At 41.7% G+C, this 23193-nt stretch overlaps 1 protein-coding gene across 1 annotated transcript in view; it reads right to left on the bottom strand.

Annotated features, from left to right (window-relative positions):
* The window catches only part of LOC132768561 (uncharacterized), a 50405-nt gene extending 27941 nt beyond the window's left edge, over nucleotides 1–22464 (bottom strand). Inside the window, exons 1-7 of the mRNA XM_067463990.1 lie at nucleotides 22278–22464; nucleotides 18453–18541; nucleotides 16095–16167; nucleotides 12151–12267; nucleotides 7280–7331; nucleotides 3904–3965; nucleotides 2805–2900 (exon numbers count right to left, since the gene is read on the bottom strand). Coding sequence (XP_067320091.1) covers nucleotides 2805–2900; nucleotides 3904–3965; nucleotides 7280–7331; nucleotides 12151–12267; nucleotides 16095–16167; nucleotides 18453–18541 — 489 coding nt within the window. The 5' untranslated portion in view covers nucleotides 22278–22464. The remainder of the gene's footprint in view (nucleotides 1–2804; nucleotides 2901–3903; nucleotides 3966–7279; nucleotides 7332–12150; nucleotides 12268–16094; nucleotides 16168–18452; nucleotides 18542–22277) is intronic.
* Nucleotides 22465–23193: the final 729 nt, after the last annotated feature.

The following is a 23193-nucleotide window of genomic DNA, read 5'->3' on the forward strand; positions in this document are numbered from 1 at the left end:
AATGTTCAAAAAAGATACTGCCAGATAACATGGGATTCCTACATGTAAATAGGAATGTAATGGGGTGTAAATACGAGCAATATGTTCTTCTTAGTCGACATTACATGAATAGGTTCCCGTCTACTAGGTGTAGCCTTCATGTTCTTCTTCAGTTTCAGATTTAGACTGGGCTTTGACATGAGACCAGGAACACGGAGAACACCGAATGCCTGCATTTTGGCAGGCACTGGTGAAATTTATAGGATGGGCCGGATAGATATTTCCCCTACCCAAATATACACCATTTCTTTCCAACCACTCTTTCTTCTCCATTCCATTGTCTGCCTGTAGCTGTAGCTGAAGACCTAAACAATTACAGCCTTCAAAGAAACCATTGGATACCAAATTAAGAATCATCCAGACTGGTTTGATGAAAATGACAAAGAGATCCAACAGTTTATCGATGAGGAAAGGAAAGCCTTCCAAACATGGCAGAGACATCAACTGCGCTGCTAACAAAAAGATCTATGATAATGCAAAAGCTGAGTCCCAGAGAAAGACTGGCGAACTCAAGAACATCTGGTGGACAAAAAAGACTCAAGAAATTCAACACCTTGCTGATGTCCATGATGCACGGGGATTCTTTAATGCCACAAAGGTCATCTGTGGACCAAGAAATCATGACATACACCCTCTACATTCATAAGATGGAACCTAACTTCTGAAGGATAAGATATCAATTGCACTATGTTGGAAAGAGCACTACCCCAACCCCCTTAACCGCAGCTCCAGCATGGCCAAAGAGGTTCTCTCACAAATCCTGTAACAATAAACCAGGAATGAGCTTGAAGCACCACCTCGTTTGGAGGAAATCAGCAAAGCAATCAGTCAACTAAAAATGCAACAAAGCTAGCGGACCTGATAGGATCCCTGCTGAAATCTTTAAAGAGAGTGGACCTGAGCTGACACAACAACTCCACCAGCTCATTGAAAAAGTGTTGGCAACTGAGAAAATCCCAAAAGACTTCAAAGATGCCACCATCATCACCCTTTACAAAAAAAAAAAAAGGGAAAAGATCAGAAGGTGACAGACTATAGAGATATCTCTCTCCTAACCTCCACTGGGTAAATCCTCACAAGAATACTTGCAAACCGCCTTCTACCTATTTCAGAAGACACGCTCCCAAAATCTCAGAACGGCTTCCACCACTCCAGAGGAACTGTGGATATGATCTTCACTGCATGACAGCTCCAAGAAAAAAGCAGGGAACAAAACCAACCTTATTTGACACAGTGGAGCACAGTGCTCTCTGGACCAGCCTCCAAAAAATTGGATGCCCTGACAAATTTGTGAACATCCTGTGGCTCCTCCACGATGACATGATTGCAACTGTCTTGGAGAGCAATGGCTCCCAAAGTCGCCCATTTAAGGTGGAATCAGATATCAAACAGGGATGTGTTATTGTCCCAACCTTATTCTCCATCTTCATTGCCATGATACTGCACCTTGTTGATGGGAGGTTTCCAACCGGTGTGGAAATCATCTATCAGCTATTTAATCACAACAGACTGAAAGCCAAAACCAAGGTCACAATGTCTGCTATAGAACTTAAATATGCTGATGGTAACATGTTCTGTGCTCATTCATAAGAACACATACAAATTTCTCTAAATGCCTTTGCAGAAACATACGAAAAGCTTGACCTCTCACTGAACACTGAGAAAACCAAATTGGTCCTTCAACAGACACCAGCCAGTCCCTCTGCAATGTCATAAATATAGCTTAATGGAATAATATTAGAAAATGTTGACCATTTCCACTACCTTGGCAGCCACCTCTCCACAAAAATCAACACCATCTGAGCTCTGTGAGTGCAGCATTCTTCCAAATGAAGCAAAGAATGTTAAGGATTGGGACATTCGTAGGGATACCAAGATGCTTGTTAAGAAAGCTATTGTTCTCCCTACTCTGCTATATGCTTGCAAAACATGGACATCACACTCAACTCCTGGAATGATTCCATCAGCGTTGTCTCTGAAAAATCCTGCAAATCTCCTGGGAAAACAGGCGGGCAAATGTCAGTATGCTGGAAGTAGCAAAGGCCACCAGCACTGAAGCGATGATCCTTTGCCATAAACTCTGCTCGACTGGCCACACTGTCTGAACGCCTGATTGCCGTCTCCCAAAGGAGTTACTCTACTCCCAAATGAAGAATGGAAAATGGAAGGTTGGTGGAAAGGAAAAGAGATTTAAAGATGGGCTTAAAACCAACTTTAAAAACTGTAGCATAGACACTGAAAACTGAGAAGCCCTTGAGTGCTCTAACTGGAAGTTAGCTGTTACCAACAGTGCTGTGGAATTTGAAGAGGCACGAATGGAGGGAAAAAGGGAGAAATGTATCAAGAGGAAGGCACGTCAAACCAACCCTGTCCGGGACTGCCTTCCATCTGGAAACCAATGTCCTCCCAATCCTACATTTTGATATTATTCCCACCAATAAGGTGAACAGGGTGAATCCAGACTTTTTCTCCTCTACCATCAGCAAGAAAATAACCCTTTACTTCCCTGTATTTATTAGAGAAGAGGATTCTGTGCATGATTTTTAGCATATAATCAATAAGGCTGTTCCATTTATTAAACAGATCATTTAATCTAGCTCTTCAGATCCAATTCTTCAGAACACACTTATGTTACCTTATGATCATTGCTTCAATAAATTGCAAGAGCAGCCAAGCAAACCTCAACAGAAAGCTAATTCAAAGTCCAATGTTGTCAAAGTATCCTTGCCCCTGGTACCAAATATATTCCAACAGATCCAACTTACTTGAGTGTAGATGTTACACATCACTTCCAATTTCTTATTCTCCAGCTCCTTGATATCCGCTTTAGTGACTATCGGAGGGAAGTGCCATTGAGATTGCTGAAAATAGGGAAGAAAAGGAACATATTTATAAATGTAATGGGGAGTTTTGGAGGGGCCCTGTGTCGCATGGATGAGAATGGCAATGAGCCACAGCTGTTAGCCTCCCTGTGTCCCCTTTAGCCCTTCGTGTAGTAATAGCTGGCTTCTCCTCCCTATCTGTTCTGTCTATTCCCGAAGAGCAAGCAGGGAGAGAAAAGCAATGTAAATCTCAGCAAAGCCTACAGAGCAAATTGCACCAGTAGGGGATCCGGACAAGAACGGCCCCTTTCTTCAGTTGAACCCATTAGTGGGACCATGTTGGTCTCCAGGAGAAGTCAACACATTCTGCTTCAACACATTAGCTGATAATATAAGCCCACCGCTCAGTAAGGCTCTTCTGGCACTTTTGAATGCAGAACAGAGTACCTAAGGCAGAAGGAAAGTCTAAACCTTGTGCTTGCAGAGTGGATGAATGCAAAGACTTTTCTTCCCCCCTCTTCTTTTCACAAAGAGGTGAAAGGAAAGGATTCACTAGGCTGTTTGCTTTGAAAACAGCATGGACCATTTCTTTCATACAGCGATTGTGCAATAAATCCCCTTCTTTGCTCTACAAGGATGTTGCTTATTCTGGTAGCATGATGGAGATGGAGAAACAGAGCCTGCCACTAAGTCTTTGATACCAGAGCCATGGCCACCAGCTTGCCCATTGCAATTCATGTCCTAGACCACTTCTTAACAAATACTGGACTTTCTATGTGCTTTTCTCAGGAAGAGATTTCTACAAAAGCTTTCCTCAGGTGTGCTGAACTAAAATGGCTACCTCTCCAGTCACTAAAACCATGCAGTCATTTAAAAAAATATACAAATTAAAACTCACAATTGCACAAACAAATGAATGAATGAATTGAAAACCCAGCAACAAAGCTCAACTTAAACTGTAAGGTATTTTTATGTTTTACCTGCGTTCATTTTGACCAATATTGGTAATGAAGTATTTCTTGTAGTGTATAGTTTTACTTACTGGTGGGATGATTCTTTCTTCCTTGACCTCTGGCTCCGGGGCCGGCTTTGATTTTGTAGGTTCTGAAAATCAAGAAAAACAATATCACTGCATTTGGAGTCCCCTTGACTTAATCAGTCCTCCTTCCTTAGTCAGTTAGAAGAAGCTCATATGGCTGGCCAGGCCTCAGAGGGACGAAAGAAAGCAGACACAGCTCTATCATGCCCAGGCCAAGAAGCTGATGACAATCTTTCCCATGTCCCAACTGTCATTGTTCTAGACTCAGAGGAAGACAAGAACCATTATGTTATGTACCAGAAGCAGATGAAAAGTCCTCCGTCCATTTCAGTTCCTGCTGCCATGACCTCAGAAGGAGAGAAGGTGGCAGTACCTACTGCCTTTTGCCTTTTGTTTCATGTCTAAATTAGACTGTAAGCCTGTAGATAGGGGGACTATTTTCTTGTTCTCTTAAAGCATCAAGTACTGTGCTGGCACATCATCGTCATCATCATCATCATCATCATCATTATTTGCACCTGCATCTAGAATGCAAGGTGGCAATATTTCAAATTTTGACTTGTATTCTGTCTAGATTGGCACACTTGAATTTTGCACCTTTCCTCAGCTCTACTTAAGAATTCATTGCACTACCTGAGCCTAGACCCATCCTGATTCTGTTTTTCAGCCATGATATCGTTGTTGTGATTGTGTTGTGTTTTTATCTGACTGTTTTTAATGCTGTTGTTTTTAATCTGTGATTCTCGGGCTTGTCCCCATGTAAGCCGCCCGAGTCCCTTTGGGGAGAAGATGGTCGGGTATAAAAATAAAGTTATTATTATTATTATTATTATTATTATTATTATTATCATAACTCACTGAAAGATTAACACATGGAATGGATTCACTGCTCCACTCTTATTTCCAATGGTGTTTAAGTTTAGTTTCACAGAAAGAAGGTGGCAATTGAGATTATAACTAGTGTTAAATTCAGGTGTTGTATCACTGCATCACACTAGGCATATTAAAACCCAAGACAGCATGCAGCCTCACCCATGAGAAATATCTGAAAGTCAAAGCTTATTGGATTATTATCCTAGCAGCAACTGAGAGATCCTTTTCTCTAGACCAGGACAAAAAAATCATCTGGAGAGCAGATTCTTCCTTCTTTGAAATGCCCTTGACCCTGCTCAGTCAAACGCTAGAGCCCGTTCTGCAGGGACCATTTTAGGGAAAGGAGAGAAGAGCTTCCGGCCACTTAAGAGAAGGAAGAGAGCCCAGGAGTATAAAACTGCTTCTACTAAAGATCCAGGCCAAAAGAGCAATGGACTGTTAGGAGATGCGGCAAAGAGACAACATGGAATCACAGAGGATAATTTCCCAGTTCTGAGTATATTCAGAATCAGATTTGACATAGCCAAGCATGGGTGATTTCTAGCTAATGAAATTCCTTCTGGCATGAGAATGGACTGTCTGAGTCAATACAAGAACGAGCCCTTTGTCTCAGATAATGCCTTTTGCATCAGAATCCGCTTTGTTTTTCTTGACCTGAATAGGTACTTCTTCTCTTATTCTCCTATCAAATACCATTTAATATTTCAACGATGGAACTGAACCAAACTTGGCACACAGCTCTCTCATGACCAACAGAAAATACTGGAAGGGTTTGGTGAGCAGTGTCCTTTGGTTTTGGAGTTGTAGTTCACCTACATCCAGAGATCACCGTGGATTCAAACAATGATGGATCTGGACCAAACTCTACACAAATACTCAATATGCCCAGATGTGAACACTGGGGGAGTTTGGGGAAAATAGAATCTTGACATTTGGGATTTGTAGTTGCTGGGATTTATAGTTCACCTACAATCACAAAGCATTCTGAGCCCCACCAAAGATAGAATTGGGCCAAACCTCCCACACAGAGCCCCCATGTGGGCCACAGCAACGCATGGCAGGGGATGGCTAGTCTATATATAAATGCTCTGTGCATAATGAGTGCCTTAAAAACAAAAGAACAACTTAACGAAATCAGACCAAATTTGGCAACAAAACATCTCACAACACAAGGAGTGACCATCACTAAAAAATTTATGATTTTGTCATTTGGGAGCTGTAGTTGCTGGGATTTATAGTTCACCTACAATCAAAGAGCATTCTGAACTCCATCAACGATGGAATTGAACCAAACTTGGCAAACAGAAAATACTGGAAGGGTTTGGTGGGCATTGACCTTGAGTTTGGGAGTTATAGTTCGCCTACATCTAGAGAGCACTGTGGACTCAAACAATGATGGATCTGGACCAAACTTGGCACAAGCACTCAATATGCCCAAATATGAACACAGATGGAGTTTGGTGGAAATAGACATTTGGGAGTTCTAGTCACTGGGATTCACAGTTCACCTACAATCAAAGAGCATTCTGAACCCTACGAATGACAGAATCGGGGCAAACTTCCCACACAGAACCCCCATGACCAACAGAAAAAACTTAAGGCCATCCAATCCAACTCCCTTCATCAGGGCAAGAAAACATAATCAAAGTCCTCCTGACAAAGAGCCATCCAGCTATAGAGATAGATAGGTAGATAGATAGATAGATAGATAGATAGATAGATAGATAGGGAGTTGTAGTTGGTGGGATTTATAGTTCACCTACAATCAAATAGCATGATAGAATTGAACCAATTGGGGCATACAGGACTCTCTTGACCAACAGAAAACACTAGAAGGATTTGGTGAGCATTGACCTTGAGTTTGGGAGTTGTAGTTCACCTACATCCAGAGACTACCATGGACTCAAACAATGATGGATCTGGACCAAACTTGGCACGAATATTCCATATGCCCAAATATGAACACAGATGGAATTTGGGGAAAATAGACCTTGACATTTGAGAGTTGTAGTTACTAGGATTTGTAGTTCACCTACAATCAAAGAATGTTCTGAACCCCACAAACCAATTGGGCCAAACTTCCCACACAGAACCCCCATGACCAACAGAAAATACTCAAGGGCATCCTGTCCAACTCCCTTCACCAGGGCAAGAAAACATAATCAAAGCCGTCCTGACAAAGAGCCATCCCGCCATAGATATAGATAGATATGATTCACACACAAATATAGTATCATAGATTTGAAAGGGACCCCTGAAGAAGGACAATTATATGTTGCATGTTCCAGAATAGACAAACCAGACACTCTCCACATCAACACTGACAAAGAAACAGCAAGAAATACTGTTTACCCACAAGCATCAAGACATTGCATATATTAGAAACCAACACTTTCTCATGACTTTTATTTTCCATATCAACAGACTGGGCCACAGCAACGCGTGGCAGGGGACAGCTAGTAATGAATCACAGTGTCTCCCAAAACAGCTAGTGCATTGTACTTACTGTCTTCGGGGTTCCGGTAAAGGAGAGTGGGTCTTTTGGAGACTGGGATTCTCTGAAAAGGAAAAAATGCATGACATTATTTATCATGCCGCTAAATAACCCATCTGAATAAATAAATGACCCATACATGTTCTTTTTTAGTGGCTTTCCTTAAAAAATGAAATTAACTTTTGTTGCTAAAGCAATTGAAATTCCCTTTGCAAGTGCATACTGAATAAAATTAATATTAATTTGACTTTTGTGAGTACTTCCCTCAAATCGCTTCTGATACAATAAAAATACCACCAATTTACATACGTTCAGAACCAGGTAAATTGAAATATTTTCCATGCTCCCCAAAATCCTTGGAAATATGACTTGGAGTTGATAATCTGGATTGTATACACTGCTATACAATCCAGATTATCAAATCAGATAATATACATTATTTGCTTTGAACTGGATTATATGAGTCTACAGTGCCATATAATCCAGTTCAAAGCAGATAATCTGGATTTTATATGACAGTGTAGAAGGGGCCTAGTTCCCTAGCTAGCTACACATTGAGAGAAATAAGATCTCAGAGCTTCTCAAGGAAGAACTCTCAAACCTCAGCAAAGCAGGAGAAAAACATAATACAGTGAGTAAATGTCATACATTTAATATAATAGTCTCTTCAAGCTGAAATGTGGCTCCTGAACTACAGAGCCTAATATTTTTCTTGCACTAGCCTGGACGTTTCTATTGGATTACTTTTCAATCTATTTTTATTTTATGAATATTGGCATGAAATAATTAAGTCAATATGTTCTGGTACAGCCATACCAGGAGCTCCAGCTTGCCTTGCTATTGGTTATTTGTTGCATGTATTTTAAAGTTCTCTGCTTTTGCAGTTAGATGGCTTTCCTTACTTTGCAGTTATTGGGTCAATGACCTGTCAATTATCATTAGGTTCCCTAGTTCCGCCCCCTTTTTGGGTTTTGGAGGGAATAGGAGTCATTTTAGCTCAGTCCACACAGAGAAGCCTTCCTTACAGGACTTAAATCAGGGCCTCCTGTAAAAGGCTTCATCATTTACAGCTTGGCCGGGGAGAAAAGGCCCCATAGCTTGGCCGGGGAGAAAAGGCCCCATAGCTTGGCCAGGGAGAAAAGGCCCCATAGCTTGGCCAGGGATATACAGAGACAGCCTCTCAGCTCTCTTGCTGGGGATCCAGTCCCGCAGCGCTTCAGCCATCTTCCTCCTCCTGGAAGTTCTGCAAAGTCTCTGTTCGGTAAGGGCCCTTCGCGGCAACCATAAAGCAGATTGGACCGGGTGTAGGGGCCCCACGCCAACAGAAGAGAAGACAGATTGCCCAGGTAGAGGCCGGGGATTTTCCCAACGGTAAAGGAACAGTTGCCTGCCTTTCGGGGCAAGATTGAGAACGCCAATAGTTTATTAAGAAAACTTTGAAGCTTATCGTTGAAGATTCGTTATTTGTTCAGTAATAAAGATTTTGTTGCATCTTTAAAGACTTTGAAGCCCATCTTTTCAGGAAAATCCCAAAAAACCTCTCTCTGAGGCAACCCCAGCGTCCCATTGGGCGAACAGAATTTAAGCCCTGTTTGCAGTCTTTTATAGGAGCCCAGCGTGCGATAGCACACAACACATAACTGACAAACTACTACATCAACAAGCTGAGGACAATGTGCTAAGTAAATGGTAATCTTTATAGGAAAGAGTAAACACTACTGAGTAATTGTGTTGCTGATACAATTAAGTTGCAGAACAGCATAAATTGTCATAAAGAATTATTCAGCCATCTGTTTAGAACAAGAAAAAGGAACAACAGAGAGGAAAAAAAATCTGGGACATGTAATCACCTTTCAACAAAAGATTGCCCCAGGTACTGCCAGGCCATCAAATGCTAATCAAGGTGGTCAGTTGAAACATTCACACCTAGCTCCAGCAGACAAGAGTCCTTTGTCTCACCCTGGTCATTCCACAGATATATAAACCCTTTTTCCTAGTTCCAACAGACCTCACTACCTCTGAGAATGCTTGCCATAGATGCAGGTGAAACGTCAGGAGAGAATGCCTCTAGAACATGGCCATATAGCCCGAAAAAACCTACAACAGCCCAGTGATTCTGGCCATGAAAGCCTTTGACAGTACAAATATCTAAGGGGCTGTATCAGTTTTCAAGAAGTGGTGAACCGCAAAAATCTGGTCATCTAGTGGTATGATATAAGCATGATTTTCAGAACTGCCCTTCAAGGACACCATTGTTATCTACATGCCTCTTGCCTGTACAGTAGATTATTATCTACATGCTGTAAAGATTTGTTAAACAAAGGGATTGTGCAACTAATTGGTAGAATTATGTTTCCCAAACTTGTGCTTGCTGTTCAAGTCTCAAAGTGATTTTGCATTTCATTAACAGTGTTAGTTCATGCTGTGGTATGATTGGCACATTTAAGCAAAATAAATATGACACAACGTAGGTAAAGGTAACTGGAAATCTTACAAGCAAACTCTTATACAATGATGTTTTATGCATGCTTATGTACAAACATATTAATAAATTAAAATGCTTTTTAAAAAAATGGTTTCCACTTATTTTTGTACTTTTTTCTTATTTTTGTATTTTTTTTTCTGTTCTACAGATGCATTTATATTTCCACCAAATGCTGTCGAAGGACTCTTATTGCATGCAGTTTGAGCTCAGTTTCTATGCACTTCGAAAATGAAGTCCCATGGAGGCCATCGTATGCATCTCATATCCAATAGCCCTAACATATAATCCCATGACAAAGGCGCAATTCCAGTGAGACTCCGTGGGACACCATTTCCACAAAGCATGAAAATGGAGCCCAGAATGCATTTTCAGGCGCCAGGTGCCATTCGACTCCAAACAGCAAAAATGGGAGAAAGACAGGGAAAGGACATAGGCTGACTGACCATCCCAAAAGATGGGCCTCTATGGTAGAGAATGAAGTAAGACGGTTCCCTCAATTCTCCCTCTCTTTCTCCCACTTTCCCTCCCCTTCCTCCACTTTTCCCCACTTCAGAATTTTTCATCCGGCCTGATGGTAAACAAAACAAAGGGGGTGATAAGGGAAGGGATAAGGAGCTGAAACTCAAGCTGAGCTGTCACGCGCTGGGCCTGTGAAAAGGTCTGTAGGCAGGACGTGTTCTGTATGCCCAACGGAACGCCGAGGGTGCTTCGGATTAGAGGCCCTATAGATTTCCCTAAACAAAGTCTTTAGAAACTTGGAAAGTTTTAAAAGTTCTTTATTAGTGCTTAGGTCTTCAATAAATCAAACAAATACTTCAAGGCTTTGAATCAACTGGTGGCTTTCTTAATCTTGTCCACAAGGGACAGGCAACTATCTTCATGAACTGTTTCTTCACTATCAGGGAAATCCTTGACCTCTACCTGGGCAATCTGTATTAGGCTCTGTTGGCGTGGGCCCCTACACCCGGTCCAAATTGCGTTATGGCCGCCACGTGTGGTCCTTACCGAACAGAGTCCTTTTGTAGATTTCCAAGAGGAAAGAAGGTCTTCAATTCCCAGCGAAGGCTGGCTGTATAGCTGTGGGACTGGATCCCTCCAGCAAAAGCTGTAAAAGACTAAGCTTTCTACAGGTGGAAGTGATTCACGTCCTGTACGAAAGGCTTCTCTGTGTGAACTGGAGGTCTCCTTTTCCCCTCCTTAACCCAGAAAAAGGGGAGGAACTAAAAAGCATAATGATAATTGATGGGTCATTTTCCCTATTATTGCAAACCAAGGGAAGCCACCTTATTGCAAAATGCATGGAACCTTGGAATACATGCAAACACTCAAAGCAAGAAAAGGAAGTTGGAGCTCCTGGTACAGCCGTACGAGAACACAAGCCATGGAGCCTAGAACTCATGGCATGTTGAGTGGGAAAAGGTTGCAGGCATTTTGAACAGGCTTCAGTCAGTCCAGTGATCGTTCCAACTGACAACTGAGTCCTCTCAAGCATTAGTGTCCATTCTAGGTTTTTGTTACCTTTTCAGGTGTTTTCCAGGTTACTGGGCATATTTAGAAATAAAGTTCAGCCCCTTGGAGAACCCCATTAAGACTTTGGTTAAAGGGCTTCGGAGAAGGGAAATCTAACAAGGGAGCTGCAAAATTCTAAAATATAAATAACTGCTTTCTTTTGTCAATTAATTAGAAGCAGGCAAAACAACAAGAAACCAATGCAATAAAATTAAATAGCAATCTCTCTCCCCCCCCAAAAAAAATCTAATATAGTAAGAAGAACAATATCAGAAGAGAAAATGATGCCACCCCTGTCACAATCATATATTCCGGTTACAAAGGAAAGTAAAAAAGAAACCCAGAGGGCAAAAATCAAATCCCTATCTCTGACAAGGGTGCTTAGAAGGACAAAACTAACCATCGAAAATTCACGCATACATACACACAAAATTTTGAAAACCTAAGTACTAATCAAAGCTAAGGCTTCATAAAATCAATGGGCATGCTTTTTTTAAACTGTTCTCCTACTGCCTCTCTCCTTCTGCTCTTCTGCCTGCCTAGGAAAGAAATGTCATTCCAGGTTCTCCAAAATTGCAATAAAAAAAACTCAGTCACATTTAGCAAATTTGGACTTTAGAGAAATGCTCCACATGTTCACCAGTACTTTTTCACTGACCAATTTCTTTCTTAGGTCTAAGCCTCCCAGTGTTTTCAAAATGTGTGTTGAATCTAATTTGCAGTCGTCAAATGCAAAGAAATGCAAATCATGCCTCTAGTCAATTTTAAAAATGATAATGCTATAGCAGTTTTTATGTCTAGTGTATTGATGTGACCAGCTCTCTACCTGATCTAGACCAAAGGAACAAAAGGAACAAAAAAAGGAAAGGGATTGGTATATTATACTGACCGTAGGTTTTATGTTAGGTTCCCATCCGGGCTCTTTTCTCATGTCGGGGTAAAAGGCCAGCCTCATGCGTTGGGCAATGTCTCTATCCGGACGCCTCAAATATGGTCTTATCAGGTACTGCAAGAAAAATATCATTTATTACAACATGAAGATGGGAGTTGTTTTAGTGTGACAACAAATGTGCCTCAATAAAATAATAATAATAATAATAATCATCATCATCATCATCATCATGCATCACACAGTCGTAGACACTTGGAAGTGTTTGACTTGTGATTTTGTGCTAAGAAATCCAGCATATAGATCTCATTTACTGTGACATACTGTGGTATCATCATCATCATCATCATCATCATCATCATCATCATCATCACAGACAGACTACAAACAGAGGCACAACTCGGTGGCTGAAATGATTCATTGGAACTTATGTCACAAGTACCACCTGCCAATAGTAAATAGGGATTATAAACCTGCAAAGTTAGTGGCAAATGAACACGCAAAAATACTGCAGGACTTTCGAATCCAAACTGACAAAGTTTTTGAACACAATACACTAGACATCACGATTGTGGAAAAGAAAAAAAGTTTGGATTACTGATGTCTCCATACCAGGTGACAGTCAAATTGACAAAAAACAATAGGAAAAATCAACCATTATCAAGACCTTAAAATTGTATTGCAAAGGCTTTGGCAGAAACCAGCACAGGTGGTCCCAGTGGTAATCGGCACATTGAACATTGACAAAAATCACAATCTGTCAACAGCAAAAAGCCACCTTACTTGGATCTGCGTGCATCATTCAAAAATATATCACACAGTCCTAAACACTTGGGACGTATTCGACTTGTAATTTTGTGATATGAAATCCAACATATATATCTCGTTTGCTGTGTCATACTGTGTTTTTGTGTCAGAAAATAATAATAATAATAATAATAATAATAACAACAACAACAACAACAACAACAACAACAACAACAATAATAATAATAATCTTCATGTATACCCCTCCACCATCTTCCCAAAGGGACCCAAGTGGATTCCACTTTTGATGACTAGTGATGGAAAGTGACACTGGCATCTCCAAACAAAGAACTTTTTTCCTATGGTTCTTCAATTATTATTCAAAAGACCTTGCAATTTTGACAATACTCTATAAAATGTTTCTCAGACAAATCATGAGTGACAGAGTGTCCTTTTAATAGAACAAAACAAACATGATTATGAAAGCAAGTTGTGAAATGTTTCAGCTCTGGAAACAATAGGCAACACAAAGAGATAGCATGTTGGTATTCCAGAAATATAGCATCATGGTTTAAACAAATTGAGAAAACAAGGTGTGTAAGGAAGTTACCAGGAACCAGATGAATCTGTCATTTTAAAAAAATACACAATATATATATAAAAGTTTTGAAAATCTGGGTCAACAGAGGACCATACTGAATGTTACTTTCAATATATAACTTGTATATAAATCTGTGCACTTTTCCCTATGCAAAAGTAGGTTTACTCATCCAGATGTGCAAACAATTCACTGTTTTCAACCAGAAGCATATATTTCTAATTGCAAAAAAGGCACATTTTTTGCTGAATATCCTCCCCTGTATCATCAGTCTTCTTGCACTTCAAAAATGGCTTCTGGGGGACTTGAGCCTTTTCAAAATAGTATGGGGTACGATAGTTGGCTTCAGTAAATAGGAGACTGATTAGCAAAAAATGTGAGCAGAAAAACATTCAATTCACATGAAGATATCGATGTGTTAAATTGCCATAAACAAATGGATACAATGATTCTGCTACTCTTTGTCATTTCTATTAGCTACTGGTATAAGACTTATCACAGGAAAAATCATTGCCCTTTATCCTAAAGCTCAGAGATAAATTTTCAACCCATATGCAATCAAACCAGTAGCAGCTGTGCACAAGAGCATACTTTGGAGAGAATAACTTGATAGGAGGATCTTTGGGAAAACACCACAAAATCAGTCCAAAGAGAACTATGTGTACAAGGCAGATCATTGCGGTGGTGATAACTGAAAATTGGATGGGACGAGGAACAGAATGGAGTGCACTGGAAGAGAAAATATGGCTTTCTGGTTGGATAACTGAACAAGAGGATTTGACTGTGTGTGTTTGCCAGTATTTGTTAAATTAGTTAAATTAGTTTCCCAGCTCTCAACTTGTGCTATATGTTTCATTTCTTTCCAGACTAATGCATGTGTGTATTGTGCAAGACTATGCAAAGCAAACAATCCCCCAGCAATCTTACATATTTTCAAAAAATTCACACACCAAATGTCTTATGGGGGGAAAAACCTAGCAGACCCTCCTCCTTTTCTTTACAGTCTCGTTGGTAAATCTTTAAATTTAATTTCTTTCCTGATTAGTATACTCAAGAGGAAATGTCATTTTCACTTTTTCTCCAGATTTACTTTTCTTTAAGCATCCTTTCCATTCCAAGTTTGAAGCAATTTATATGTGTGATCAATTCTTTTACAATGAACAGAAATTATATTCTTTCCCCTCCTTTACCAATCTCACATAAAAATTAGGAAGTGGAAATACTAATTTAGTATTAAGAGTGCTGTGAGTGTACAGCGATATGAACGAAGACTTTGAGGCTCTGGGTCTGGGTGGAAGACGGTGTGTTTTTCGGTTTCCCCGCATAGTCAGGTTTTTAAAATCTTATATTGTTTCCACTCTGAATATGAAGATTTTTAAAGATTCGGGTACATTCATATTTAAAACAACCAGATTAATTGTTTACCGTTATTTCCAACACAGATACATTCCAAAATATAACGAAATGTGAGCACCAAAGCCTAAATACCATGAAGGAACCAGATCCATCTGAACTTGGAAGTGAAGCAAAGCTATTGTTATTTATTTATTATTTACTTCATTAGTATACCGCTCTCTCTCAGCCCGTAGGCGACTCAGAGCGGTTTACAACCAAATCAGTATACAAAGTGCACAACATTAGCATTTAAAACAGTAAACATGGCAACTACATCAATATAACAATACATCAGTACATCAATATAACATCAATACATCCATATAACTAATCCATCACGTCTCATCAGTAAAGTCATAATCCGATCTCCTTGTCCATTATTCCATGTTCCAATAATTAATCAATTAATTGCACTGCTTAATTAAATGCCTGTTCAAAGAGCCAGGTCTTCACTCTTCTCCTGAATGCCAGTAGGGAGGGGGCCGATCTAATGTCTGCGGGAAGGGCGTTCCACAGCCGAGGGGCCACCACTGAGAAGGCCCTGACTCTCGTCCCCGCCAGCCGTGCTTGTGAGGCTGGTGGGATCGAGAGCAGGGCCTCCCCAGACTATCTTAGTGTCCTAACTGGTTCATAGGGGGTGATGCGTTCGGACAGATAGGTCAGGCCAGAACCGTTTAGGGCTTTAAAGGCTAAAGCCAGCACTTTGAATTGTGCCCGGTAGCAGATTGGCAGCCAGTGGAGCTGGCGCAACAGAGGAGCTAACCCTCAGTAATATTTGGACAAAAGACCAACCATGAACACCAGGTATTTCATGCTATGATTCAGTGGGAGGAACAGGCAAAACCACCTCAGAGTATGCTTTGTCTAAGAAAACCCTATGAATCAAGTTGCCAGGTGCCTTGAAGGCATATATACATCCATGCAGCAGTAGCAGCAAAAGCCGGCAGATGATTCTGCAAAAACTGTCAACCCAGAAATCATTTTGGGATATCAGTTACAAGAGGATCTGTCAGTTGTATATTCTGTTATTGCAAGGCCATTTATATCCTGTGTTATGCCTTTCGTGTTATGCAATCCAGGACATCGCTTTATAACATTGGAAATGTTCTGTGCTAATTGTCACTTTTAGTTTGGGGAATGCCACTGACACACATCAATGCAAGACACAAAGCAGACAATAGAAGAATATTGAAAAGACACTTACCAGGAATTCCTCATCTTCTGCCTTAGTTCTTCCAAATTTCTTGAGCTTCTCCTCGATATTAAAGTTTGGATCACTACAAAAGAACAAAAGAAGATACTATAACACCACAGAAATCCTCCATCTGCTTCCTGATAAAACTGTCAATAGCCCTGTGGTTTTAACTGTGGAAAACCCAGAAAATTGGACAAAAAGTTGATTGGATAGTATCATTTATTAGTAACCTGTTGATGACAAAGCACTTTGATCCAATTTGTGTAGCTTTCTCAAGACTGATAGGGTAGTTATATCTAGTGGTACTTTTGAGGTGACAATTGCTGAAGCTTAATGCAGTACAAATCCTGGGGAAATAACTGTTTTAAAAGTACCTTCTGTTTCTAAGGAATTGTGACCCAACGTACTACAAAGAACTGGATGGTTTCTCATTTGTTTTGAAAGAACACTGAGCCTAGTGGTATCTTCTGAGGTTAGGATTTTTTTCCCACTACACAATTGTAGTGCTATGATTTAATTTTCCCTGCCATGGATCCATCCAATGGAAATCTGAGCATTTTAGTTTGGTGAGATGCTATATCTCTTTGACAGAGAGCGCTAAGCATCGTACCCTCAACTGCAGATCCTGGGGTTCCACAGAATATTATCATGGCAGTAAAAGTAGGAATTTAGTGCTATCATTGTTAGGCTTGGTTGATCCAAAAAATGGGTTCAAAACCCGTTTCGGATATAGTGGTTCAATTCAGAATTGAATTCCGAATTTTTCCTTAAAATTTTTCGGAACTTTCCAAAATTTTTGAAATGTCTGAATCGCTTAGTTAAAGTTGATTTCCCACCTTTAGGAAGAATATTTTGACTATATGGGATCTGTAGTGTCTTTTCTGGCAACGCAAGGCAAACAAAGGAAACAAACAGCAGAGAGGCCTTGGTGGTTTTGGAAGTTGATTTCAAAACTTTCAGAAGAATAGTTTGTGTTCAAAGAGTGGCTTGAATTGATGGGATATCTAGTTCTATTGAGGCAATGTACAACACAGAGGCCAGGCCAAAGAGACCTGCCACAATGCTGGTGCTTTGTTTCCTCCGTGCTGTTCCTTCCTTCCACCCACACCACGCCACACCACGCAGGGTAACGCATCTCCTTTCACATTTCCAATGGACCTAGCGACTGTTCCTATAGAAAATGCACCTCTTCCAAGCAGGCAGCCATCAGCCCAGCTTCCCAGTTTTTCGAGCCAGTCCCTGGGGTCGTAGAGGTCTCCCCACCACCTCCGCTCTTGGGACGCTTCGGAGCCATTGCCAAAGGGAGAGGCACCTGACAAGCAGCCTCTACACCCAAACCTCAAGCTGAGGCATCGCCTTGCCAACCAAGGCCAGCCTGCCCTCCTCCCCATGTGCGAACTGACCCACCGGCTCCCGCGCTCTTTAGTGATGTGTCTCCATGCCAACCATGGGGCAGTTCTCTCCCTCTGCTTCTCTCTCTTGCCCCCTCATGTGTGCCACCAGGTGAGTCTTATCTGCCAGCCGAGAAAGTACGGGCGAGGGCAATGTGCGTCTCCTTCCTTCCTTCTCTCCCTCTTGCGGACTTTATTTTAGGTCTCACGGCCCACCTGTGGGCTGGGGCCCACGGGTTTTGTACCACTGGACTACACTGACCATATAATGCAATTCAAAGGGCATTGTAGATGTTAACACAGATATTCACATGCTGCCACTGGAAGGAAGCATGGTCCCTGCTGGAGAGGAGAACATGTGTGTGTGTGTGTGTGTATTTTCAGTGCTTCTTATTAAAATAGTCCTGCTGTTAAGAATTGTGGGATCTGAAGTTCAAAACATCTGGTGGAGAACAGTTTGAGAAACTCTGCTCTACTACACTGATGATATTCAATGAATGGTCTTGCTTTTTAAGATATGTGTAGCAAAATTAAGAAGGCTGCGAACCCTGCTGTGAAAAGGAGCAACCACGTGTTCATTATGATTTGTTTTGTGTTTTCCTCTTGATGTTACCCTTAAAAAAACAGTGAGGTGGGTCAGTCTGAAACACAGTCACTATGCAAGGTTCACCTAGTGTGTTTCTTGAGCCAGCAGGGATTATTAGGACTCCCAAGTACTCCAACCACTACACCACACTCGGACATGTCTCAAGAAATAAAAGAAACATAATCAAACTATGGTACTGTTCACGCTATTCTAAAATATTGGGTGTGCAGAAACCTCCTGTATTGATGAAGGGAATGCAATTCTTGTTAAAATTATTTATGATTTGCTGCTCATCTAGAAAAAAAGGGGGAAGTCATAGAAGGGAACACATCCTCTATAACTGCAACAACACATACACATCCAAGGGTTAAGAAAAGTGTATAAACTTACAGAGACAGTAGCTGTAGGAATCTGTAGTCATGCTTGAACGTAAAATATTCTACATCTGGCAGTCCGGTATCGTCACTTTTGCGAGCCATCTGTAACAAAATATAGGGAAATATGTCAGCCCTGCATCAGCATCCCTTGTTATTTTCACTATTTTTTATATATATAAAAAAAACCTATACGCTTATATAGGACCAAGCAGAGCTGCCCAGGGAATGAGAAGATAAGGCTGAGGCAATGGGCTCTCACAAAGCAAGCACCCTTCAGACCAGTTTCCAACCATAATATCACATACAGTCAATAAAACATCATAATTCATATTACAATAAAACATTAAAACAGCAATTACATTCAATTATCATTGCATCCTTTGGCCCACTTTGCACATTGATCACCAGAGATCCTCCCCAAAACTTGTAACAAAAATGTAGTTAAACAAAATATAAAAATCCAGCCAACTTTAATACATGGATTAAAGAATGCCGCACTTTTTTCAGCAGTCAGTGAACTGGCAAAAGCCAGCCCGAATAAAAGAGCCTTTCCCTGCCACTGGAGTGGATTTCCATGGTCTGGGAGAGACCACTCAGAAGGGCCTTCCTCTTGTCCATGTGAAATGTGCCTGTGGAGAACTGTTTTTATCATGTTTAAGTATTGGATTTGCTTTGTTAACCGCTCTGAGTCGCCCTGAGGGCTGAGAAGAGTGGTATGCAAATATAGTAAATAAGTAAATAATAAGTAAATGTGACTTTCTTTCTATCCCGCCCTATCTTCCTCAGGGGACTCAGGGCAGATTGCAACATACAGAGAGGTAAACATTCAATGCCATATAAAGATGCAAAACAACATAAACAAAAAGATAAAAACCCAATTTACATTCACACAAGCAATTACAGCTCAGGATGGACCCATTTTTATTTACCGTGTCTAGACCAACACCACATGTGTCAGAACCCAGATGCCTTCAAACACGCCAGACACAGTTCAAATGGTAAAACACAGCTTTATTGTTAACAAAAAGTCTTGAAAAGCACTTAACTGCAGTGCTGAAGTCTATTGGAGTAGTTTGACACCAAAATTGAGTCAATAGAGCAAACTAAAATATAATCCGGATTATAGTGTAGACTCTTGATCCAGATTAAACTAAAAATGAAGCAAACTGCTTAAAAATCAATATGTAGCAGAAATACAGTCACTGGAAAAGAAAATCGCAGTTTCAGAACAAAAGAATGTTTCAGTCCCAAAAATATAAACACGTAAAGTCCAGAAAAGCCAGAGCGTGGTCAAACCGGTCCTGAGGTCAATCCGAATGAATCAAAGCTGGAAAGCTGGAACAACAAGAACTTACGAGGCTGGAGCCTGGGACCCAAAAGTGACAGTTTGGCAAGGCAAAGAGTAAGGTCCCATTTGGACACTTTGCTTCCTGCAACTAGATGTGCCAACAGAACTCCCTTATATTTTAAAGCTCATTGTCAGAGCTTGATGAGCTCCCCACCCTTTCATCATCGCTATCGCCTGCTTCCAAGTCTGCAGCTGAATGCCCATCTCTCCACCTTTGCCAATTACTATCAGGGGTCAGATTCTGCCAAGAATCACCTGGCTGCCAGTCCCCCATGAACCCCTCGAACTCCTCGCTGGAAGTGGGCTGGTTGCAGATGTCTCTTATATTCTGTACCTGAGTCCAATCCAATTCCTCCCCTTCCATGTCACTTCCAGACCCCAAATCCCCCTCAAAGCCCAAAAAGTCCTCCTCAGAAGTGGGTTCCCTAAGTAACTCCCGAATACACTTCCTCTGTGCTTCTCCTTCAGATTCTGGCTCACAAACAGTCCTTTTAACACCTCTAGATGCTTCCCCATTCCCCATGTCGTAATCTGAGAAGCCCATAAACGTATCACTGTCGCTTGGTGCCAGGAGGGTTTCTCTAATGCAGGGGTCCTCAAACTTTTTGAACCGGGGGCCAGTTCACTGTCCCTCAGACTGTTGGAGGGCCGGACTATAGTTTACACGGGAATATTGTGAAACATTTGTTTTATATATTGTGAAACATTTATTTCTAATTACAAATAAATGAAAATTTGGCTTCAAGCATGTCGTAGCATGGGTAACAGGTTTACTATAACAGCAGGAACCCATGAATATGTTTGCTGATCAGCCAATTGTCCAAACTTTTTGGCCAATAGTTTGTGGCAGCCACACAGTTTCTGGATGAGAACTACTACTTTCAAAGTAAGGGACGCACAATTAAACAGAAAATAACACTTTCAAACCAGGAACAGATTTCTGTTCTACAATTTAATATTACGTTTATTTATACACCACTTTTTGTCTCCACAAGGAGACTGTGGGCTCTTCCAGACGCCCTATATCTCAGGATCTGATCCCAGGTTTTCTGCTTTAAACTGGATTATATGAGTCTGCACTGCCAAATAATCTGGGATAAACAGAAAACCTAGGATCAGATCCTGGGATATAGGGCCTGTCTGAAAGGGCCCTTCCAAACAGCCATATAACCCAGAATATCAAGCAGATAATCCACAATATCTGCTTTGAACTGCATTATCAGAGTCCATGTAAGCCAGTTAAGTGTGGATTTTATACAGCTGTGTGGAAGGGGCCAAAACAGCTTACATTTCAATACAATTTTAAATCTACAAATATATGAAACGTTACAATAGAATTAAACATTATTACTATTCTTTAAAGCAGGCATGGGCCAGTTTGGCCCTCCTTGTGTTTTGGACTTCAGCTCCCACAATTCCTAACAGCCAGTAGTGGGAGCTGAAGTCCAAAACACAAGGAGGGCCCAAGCCGGCCCATGCCTGCTTTAAACATTCAATGGAAAGCTATCAAATCACATTCACAGCTGAATAGGGAAAAGAGACCCTGACATTTGGGAATTGCAGTTCTGAGGATTTAGAGTTCACCAGCCATCAAAGAGCATTCTGAGCTCCTCCAAAATGGATCTGAACCAAACTTGGCATACAGAACTCCCATGAACAACAGAACATACTGGAGGGGGGGGGGGGGGGGGAAGAGAGAGACATAATAATAATAATAATAATAATTATTATTATTATTATTATTATTATTATTTATGAACTCAGTTGGAATGGACCCCCAAAGGTCATTTAGTCCAGCCCCTTCTTTCTGCCAGGCAGGAAGATAGCATTAGTATATTATTATTATTATTATTATTAGACTCATACAATTGGAAGGGACCCCCAAAGGTCATCTAGTCCAGCCCCTTCCTTCTGCCAGGCAGGAAGTTAGAATGACTGCAGGAGCAATAACAACAACAACAACAGTCTCCTGAAGTAAACTGAAGGGCATTGGACTTGAGTTTTGGAGTTGTGGTTTACCTACATCCAGAGAGCACTGTGAACTCAAACAATGATGGGTCTTTACCCAATTTGGCACAAAATCCTGATATGCTGCAAATGGAATACTGGCCTTGGTGTGGCCCCTTGGCCCTGCTGCTGCGAGGATGAGGAGGCGGAGCTGAATCTGAATGGAGAGAGGGAGCGGCCAAGTGCCGAAGGAAAGAAGGAAGGAATGGAAAAGCCAGGAAAGGGGAAGGGAGGGGAGGGATCAAGGCCGAAAGAAGGAAGGATGGAAGGAGAGAAGGATAGAAGGAAGGAAGGAAAGGGAAAAGAAAGGCAAAAGGAGGGAAGGAAGGAAGGGTGAAAGGCAGGCAGGCAGGCAGGCAAGCAGATCGGGGCCTTCCTGCCCCCAGCCCCCAGATGCTCCATCTCCGTCTCCCGTCCGGGGGCAACAGGAGCAGCAAGAGGAGAGTGGCTGGCTAGGAGCGTGGAGAAAAGAGACAGAGGTACCTCCCGCTGCCTGCCAACCTTGCAGCCCCAGCCATGGTGCACCACGCCTCATACACCCTGGCGCTCGACAGGTGGAGATGGAGCATCCAGGGGCTGGATGGGGGGCAGGAAGGCCCTATCTGCTTGCCTGCCTTCTCGCTCCCTCCATTCAGACCCGGCACTCACACCGCCCGCGCCTCCGCCTCCCTCTTCCTTCCCAGCCCCCGAGCGAGCGGGAGAGGAGCAGCAGCCAGGCTGCTATTGCTTCAGCCACCCCTGCCAGGGGCCGGATAAATGCCCCCGGCGGGCCGGATCCGGCCCCCGGGCCGTACTTTGGGGACCCCTGCTCTAACGTGTTGACGCTGCCTTTCACTCTCTGACTCCCGTGGAGACCTTTCCCCACTGCTACTAGGAGTAGCAGCTCTGTCAGGACGCTGAGCTACAACAACATGAAAAATCACCAGAAAATGGTTTGATCTTATTCTGTGGAAATATTATCATTTAAAGTAACTTGAGCAATTTAAGGGGTGTTTTGAGCTGGATTCAGCAGCTGCCAAATGGGTATAAGGGGACTCATGTAACTCCCATGACACATTTTTCTCACACCATTGTGATCAGCCAGGCATGAAATTTGTTGATAGTTGAATAAACAGATTATTCTTGCGGGTTGTTGTAGATTTTTTCAGGCTATATGGCCATGTTCTAGAGGCATTCTCTCCTGATGTTTCACCTGCATCTTTGGCAAACATCCTCAGAGGTAGTGAGGATGCTTGCCATAGATGCAGGCGAAACGTCAGGAGAGAATGCCTCTAGAACATGGCCATATAGCCCGAAAAAACCTACAACAACCCAGTGATTCTGGCCATGAAAGCCTTCGACCAAACATATTATTCTTGTTATTGCTTTTCCACTGTGATGCATCAGCTCATTATAAAAT

This window comes from Anolis sagrei, chromosome 1 (genome assembly GCF_037176765.1).
Source record: "Anolis sagrei isolate rAnoSag1 chromosome 1, rAnoSag1.mat, whole genome shotgun sequence".
Classification (NCBI taxonomy): domain Eukaryota; kingdom Metazoa; phylum Chordata; class Lepidosauria; order Squamata; family Dactyloidae; genus Anolis; species Anolis sagrei.